The 7,389-nt window shown below is 42.9% G+C and overlaps 1 protein-coding gene across 1 annotated transcript in view; it reads right to left on the bottom strand.

The window, feature by feature from the left end:
• Nucleotides 1-5,446, bottom strand: part of USF3 (upstream transcription factor family member 3) — a 50,037-nt gene extending 44,591 nt beyond the window's left edge. Inside the window, exon 1 of the mRNA XM_015812124.1 lies at nt 5,350-5,446. Within this exon, the coding sequence (XP_015667610.1) occupies nt 5,350-5,400 (51 nt within the window). The 5' untranslated portion in view covers nt 5,401-5,446. The remainder of the gene's footprint in view (nt 1-5,349) is intronic.
• Between the last annotated feature and the right edge of the window lie 1,943 nt (nt 5,447-7,389).

The raw sequence follows: 7,389 nt of genomic DNA, 5'->3' as shown, positions 1-7,389 counted from the left end.
AAAGATTTTGGGTATTTGAAGAACTAATTAAATGAATAATTTTTATTAATACGGAGGAGATGGATTGTTTAAGTTTAGAGTTTGGAGTTAGAGATATTAATATTTGTTTACTTGTATTTGAATATTAGCCTAGGTTTGGTTTGGGAAGTCCGGGGGGTGGGGGGATGGGATATAACATTGTGTAATATCTGTGATGTATCTCTTTTTTTTTATGATGAAAACAATAAAATTTTATATTGAAAAAAGAATCATAACTCTTATCATATGGTAAAATTTTCAAGAACCTAAAGATAGAGGGAAGAACTCTAAAGCCAATATATAACACACTACTGAGTTTATATAAAGATTACACAATATGGGTATGAGAATATAGCCTTGTTGTAGTATTCATTTCACGGATACTATTAGCAATCCAGAGGAACTTATTCTCACTTGAGCAAATCTATTGGAATATAATTGGGTATACTAAATACATTAAATCTTTATCTGCATCAATATTGGCTAATGTCCATATCTATTACTACATACTGAATCAAAGGTGTTAGCCTAATCAACAAATGCTATATTAAAACATTCTGTAATACTGCTGATATCTTTTGAAGCAAGGTAAAATAAAGCCAGTACTGTGATCAATTGTGATCTGTCCCTTTCCGAAACTATTTGTTCATTTTAATCTTGCCAATCAAGAATGGTAGCTGTGTATCATTGATGTACTGGTGATATGAACTTTCCCATCAGTGTCATACAGATTTTAAATAATACAAAGTTAAGGTGGAACCTTAACAAGATTCCTCTGTACATTTCGACCAAGCAGAAGTATCTCAATACTATGATAATATTCAAGCACATAGGAGTGAATCTTCTACAAAGCAGCACCGTAATGTCCAGCTCCATCTCTCAAAAATGCCATGGTGTTTCTTAAGGACCCCTGCAAGTTCTCAAGACCCTCTCAGGATTTGCAAAATCAAACTTACTTGCCAGATATTAATATTTGCACAAATTTAAAACAATATCACTCTTCTCATTATTTTTGTTTATTAAAATAAGTTTTTATATCTGGAGAAGAACTAGACATAATAGACCACTATATATACCTTGCCAACAGATCTCAATGGAAGGTGATACAAAAAGGGAATCTGAACGGTGTGTTAAATGTGGCTGGCAGGCATTTGGCAAGTTAAGCATAATTTTCAAGAACCTCCCCCTATGCCCGAAGAGAAAAGTTTTCAATCAGTGTGTGTTACCTGTTCTAACATATGCCAGTGAAACATGGACACTAACCTCACAATCAATACAAAAGCTACGAGTGGCACAAACAGCCATGGAAAGATACATGTTCAGCATCACAAGATAGAAAGACCTGCACATGGATAGAGAACAAATGATACCATCAAAAGAGTAAAAGAATTGAAATGGAAATGAGCTGGCCACATAGCAAGACGAACTGATGGCAGGTGGACTAAGGCAGTCATAGAATGGATTCCACTTAATAAAAAGTGTCCACAAAAGAGACCTAAATAAGATGGAGTGACAACATCAGCAAGTATTGTGGGCCCAACTGGTAAAAGAAATCTCAAGATCATATTGGTTGGAAACATACAAAAGAGATCTTCATCCTGCAGTGGATAGACAATGGTTAGAATGGTGGTGGTGATAAATAATTCAAGGTTGCAAATATACCTCATACTTTTTCCTCCTCTTACTTTCCTACAACAACAATCCTGTGAGGTGGATCGAATTGAGAGAATGTGATTGGCACAAAGTCACCCAGCTGGCTTTCATACCTAAGGTAGAACTACAACTCACAGTCTTCTAGTTCCTAATTTGGTGCCTTAACCACTAAACCTATCAGAAAATAATTCAGATCCATCAATATTCTAGAGCTAATAATTCATTCTGTTGATATACCAGCTTTCCCCAGATTGAGTACATCTGAACCCCAATAAGTCTAAAATGTACCAAATATCAGTCTTTCCAAGACAATAGAATTATAGAAGTTTTTTCTACATCTAGCTCACCATTACCCATCTAACACAGAAATACTAATAAAAATCTAGCTTGAGTTTTTGAAGCTAAATATTAATTGGAACAGGATTATCATAAAAGTCCCAAATCAGTATCAACAGGATCGCCTCAGTATGCTGAAATCTCCCCAAACAAGGTGAAGTCATTTAAGCTATCATCTAGCCTAGTTCATGAGAAAGGTAGGTGTCAACAAAGTTCCATTTTGTCTTGAATATTCAGTTTCAGATGCCCATATTCAAAACATGAAGGCTGTTGACGTTTCTTCCTTTCAGTTCTACTTGTTGCCAACTGTTTATTTAAAAGCCTCAGGTTAAAAAGGATGGCAATCTCTCTTCTTGCCTTGGTCTTTATGAAAGAAATCATGCCAACAGGCTCATGCAGGGTTCAGACGAGTGAATGGGGAAAAAATCTGCTGGTGGGATCCAGCAACACAATTGTTAAGGCAGAGGAGCATTCACCAAACTGGGCAATAACCAATGCCTTGTAATACTTTATTTTCCTAGCTGCCTACCCATCACTATGAGCTTTTTTTGCTACATATGACTCCTGGGAGAATCCATAGTACAACAAGAAGTAAAGAACACCAGGAGAAGAAGAGACTCTAAAAATATTTGATGGTAAAAACCAACATGACAAACCTACAAAATTATTAAAAGAAATCTACGAAAATTAAAAACCTAGCTTTCATTGGCAAACTGCCAACTTCCTCAGGGCTGTAGTTCATACAGGGCGGGAGAAGTTCCCTTATAGCTGGCCATTGCTCTGCATCCAGCACCAAGCCCTAGTCATCGGGCGTGGCCGGTCAACGAGAGTTTTGCTTTCCTTGCCATAGGTGGTTAGGCTCCTGCTCCTACTCTCTGTCTCGGAGTCAGCCCTCCTCTCATGAACACACTCCTCCGCCAGAGATGCTTTTCCCCGGAGAACTGATCCTGCGATTACTTTTGAACTGGAGGGCAGTGGAGGGTATGGCTGGCTTATGGGGTGGAAACACCCTTTACCCCAGGCTGCACAAGTGGGAGGGGGGTGCCGCCGTTCGTTTTTCACTCCAGGAAGGCTCATGGAGTCATAGACGCCTGCGCCAGTCTCCACGGGGTGTGCGTCGTGCTTACAAGCGGGGCATCCACCCCTCTCCACTCTGCTCCGCATCTCTACACGCGGGAGAGGCGGCGAGGCCGCGCAACCGTCCGTTCTCGGAAGACATCTCACGGTCCCTAACCACCTCAAGCGTCTCTCGCTCTCCTCCATCCACTGCAAGCCGGAGACCGCAACCAAGCCGTCCAGATGCATCAGAAGCCCCACAATCATCCCTCGCAGCCTCAAGCGCAGCCCGCGTCGCGGAGCGGGTCCAAGCTCCCCGTCTACAGGGGGGTGCCATCGCTCCGCGATGGGTTGTCCCTTGCCGACGGTGTGCCGGTGTCCATGAAGCACTAAGGGGGGTGGACGGAGGGGGGTCTAGGGGCGCATTGCCCATACCGACGTGAGTCGCCAACAGACCCACACTACCGGCTAAGTCATTGTAGTTGCCGGGTAGGGCACCTTGGTCACAGAAGAACGCTCCATTATGCAATCCATCGTTGTTAACAGGTTTGTCTCAGCTAGGTGGATCAGGAGGTCGCAAGCCGTTCTCCGTTCGCACATTCACCCAGTTGCGCTGCCGGGTGTGTGCGGGTCGTCTTTTGCCTGTATCAGCTCAACCTAGAGCCATCCACAGGCAGCAGTCGCTTAACTGCGACATCAAAAAAAAAAAAAAGCATTCATCCTCTTCCCCTGTCTCTACATCGATTGTTTCACTCTTTCTCGGACACCGGATCACCGATTGTGGAGACGAATTGTACGTCTGTCGGGTCCAAGCTTAGAGTCTTCCCATACAGACCGACTACTTTTGGTTTATTCCAAACTTTATCGATAGGGTCATGAGGGAATTAAGAAACAATCGTTAAGAAATTTTGGAATATATATATATATATATATATACATACATACATACATATATTAAGAATACTAGTGAAAATACGACTCTTGGGAATATCCATTTGATAACGGTATATAAGTCCCCCTTTTTACTTGCCTTTTAACCCTGACGATGTCATATGTATTTTGACGAAAGCTAGGTTGATTAATTAAACTCTGTTTAAGTATTCTCTTGGTGATCATTATTTTAACAAATATATATATATTGTCCATTTTGAATAGATGTAGCTTACAAAACATAAAAGCCCCAACCTTCTAAAAAACAGCATATTTCAAGTGATTTTTGGAATAGTCACTGGTAAGGAAATTTTGGAGAGTGAATATGTAAACCCACAGTGATATAATTTACTAGAGATTAGAGCTACATAATATAGAATTGAAAAGACCAGCCCTTTCTTGCACTTGAGAATAGTGATACGTCCATCCCTAAGGATTCATTCATTTCCCAGAAGCTTTCCTATCCCATTTCTGATACTTCTTCAGGTCCCTTGGAAGAAGTCAAAATGCATACAGTCATCAAGCTTTCAAGCCTCAATGACTGTATGCATTTTCAGGCCTATAACCAAACACTTCAGCATGGCTCATTAGCCATCATCCTAGTAACAGGGTTAATCCATTCCCAGATATTATTTTTCCAGTCCTGGAGTTCTCATTCTATTTCCAGGTGTGCCCTAATGATCTCGGGAGCCTTCAGGCTACATCCTTCTAGCCTATCCTAAGTATTTCTCATTGTTTATCCATTTCACTGGACAAGTATCTAATGCTCAAACAGTATTTTTATCAAGATATTTACATAAACATCACGTAAATAAACAGTAACAAAAACGTTTCCATTTCCGGATCTGAACATGTTTGACTCCGAAGAAGCAATCCTAACCTTTTCTACCTACCATTAATTTCCTTCCTTCTAGGACCCACTCATTTTAAGTGTAGCCTGCGCTGCCTTCTGCGGAACCCAGTCATGTCAATAGTAGACCTAACTCCTCCCTTGATTTCCTACGGGCCTCCGGAGAGCTCCCGAGGTTTTCAAGGGGTGTTGCATAGCTGAAAGGAAGACCAGGTCCTGCCACAGGGCTCCGCAGAGAGGGAAGATGGCAACGTCTTTTGCTGTAAGAAGCAGGGCTGCGGAAGCCTCGGAAAAGGAGATTTGAGGGGAAAGCCCTGCTGGTAAGAACCGAGAGAGGCTTAACGCGGAGCTGTGCACTCGGAGAACGAGCAGAAGTTGAACCCGGAATGTTTCGGAATATGTGGGGCTGCGAAGAGGGCCAGACCCCCCCCCGCCCCCAGGCCCACGAGGTTGGAGGGCCTCTCGCGTAGCCACCTCCTACGGCGACCCTGGCCAGAGGGACTCACCGACGGAGTACAGGGTGGGCTCAGCAGCTGCAGCCCCACCGAGGGGACCATCCTCCTCCGAGGAGGCCTCTCCGCTCCCGTATCCCTATGTGCACTCATACAAAATCCCACCCACCCCTCCCTGAACAGCCAATGGACGACCGATTCCCCTCCCACTTCTGTCAATCAGCGATCCAGAACAAGGCCACCGAGCATGGAGAAAGGCGAGGCCGGCCCACGAGCGCTTCATTGGCTGAAGCGCCAGCCAATGAGCGCCCCAACGGTTTGAGATTGACGTTCAATGGGTTAGATTGAGAAGAAATCGGAACTGCCTTGGAGGCAGCGCGCTGTGAGATGCGGAGCAAGGAAGGCATTTCGGAAAGGCGAAAGTCGAGGGAGCGCAAGCCTGTTTGGAAGTCAGTCCAGATTCGGTTTCTTTGTCATTATTTGTCTGTCCCCGGGTCTTACATAGCAGATATCTAACTTGATTCATACTATTCTCAAAGACTGTGTTTCTCAACCTCAGCAATTTTAAGATGTATGGACTTCGACTCCCAGAATTCCCTAGCAAGCATAGAATTCTGGGAATTGAAGTTCATACTTTTATTTACCGGTATTTGTTTATTAAGAATTTTCACAAAGGAAAAGACAAAGGAAAATCAGAAAAGTGGAAGAAAAGGGAAAAAAGTTAATATATAAATAAATTCTGACCTTTTCAACACATTACAATTTTATTGGCCCTCCTCCCTCTTAATTATTGTTTTTATTTTAACCCTTCATCTCCCTCATTTAATCTGCATTTTTCTTAATATTCAAATCCATAAGTCATTTTATTTTTTCTTCTGTTAGAAAAATGTCCATATAACGTTTTTAATCTTTCAAAATGTTTTTGTTGTTTGTTCTCTGACTAAACAGGCCGGTTTCATCATGTTTGCAAATTCTGATATTTTCACAATCCATTCCCCACTGTGAGAATTTTTATTATTCTTCCATCACTGAAGTTCTGCTCTAAGACAAAATGTGGTCTGTTTGCTAGGAGCTTAGCTCTTGTGGTTGTAAAGTATGCAAAATCTCAGCCCAGAGCTTGAATTGTGATACTATGTGCTACGGTAAATATGAGGATGTCAAGAATAAAACTTTGCCAGCTACGTGCCTCTTTGTTTCAACTTGCCATTAGAGTAAGGGGAAGGAGGTGTTGCTTTAGAATTGGTTAGATGGAGAAACGAAACCTCTATGATTCTGCTGAAGACTGTATGAGCCTGAAACCTTTCCAAGGACACTGCAGCAGTTGTGAAGAGGAAGCAGATGGTTCCCATAACAAAGTGAAATTGTTTATATGAACTACGTGAGAGGGTAGGGGTTTGGCTGGAGAAATTATTGTTTAATTTTATGAACTGGTGTCTGGGAACCTCAGAGTTAGTTTTGCTTTGATATTACCATACCATGTATTTAATAAACAGTAGGATTTTCAGAACCGGAATGAACCTGGAGTTTTATTTGGATTCTCGAACTGGATGTTGACATTAAACTAACTCTCTCTAGCAGCCTAACTGGGCCATTGTGAGGTCTGCAATGGACAAGAAGACAGATGGAGGGGTACAACAGGAAGAAGCTCCCCTCCTGCAGTCGTCAACTATAACCCAGACAGGAGTGACAGACTCATTGACAGGGACTCGTCCGAAGCAGAAAGCTGGATCGATAGAGTCACCACTTACTGCTGAAAGAGGAAGGCCCACGGAGGCTCCTTGCCCGGCACCAAGAACTATGTGGGTGAGTGGCCTCAGGAAGGCATCAGAAGCTGAATTTCCTCTGACTTTATCAGGGGCTTGGCCAACAAAGGGAACCAAGAGGGCAGCAGAATGGGGAGAGTCGTTGGAGTGGAGGCTTCCTGTGACAGCTTGTAGGTGGAGCAATTGCGAGAGAAGTTCAGGGGATTGGAGGTTTGAGGAGCTGCCTCACCAAAGTGGTTAGTTGTGGGTTCCACTCATCCACTTGCTACACCATCTCCACCCTCCCGACAGAGGTGGCTTTGGGCTGGTCTGGGATGTCAGAGGCTGCACA

Source organism: Protobothrops mucrosquamatus, unplaced genomic scaffold (assembly GCF_001527695.2).
Source record: "Protobothrops mucrosquamatus isolate PMUCROS unplaced genomic scaffold, P.Mucros_1.0 scaffold69, whole genome shotgun sequence".
NCBI lineage: Eukaryota > Metazoa > Chordata > Lepidosauria > Squamata > Viperidae > Protobothrops > Protobothrops mucrosquamatus.
The sequence above is the reverse complement of the archived record's forward strand: the minus strand, read 5'-3'. Positions and strand labels throughout refer to the sequence as shown.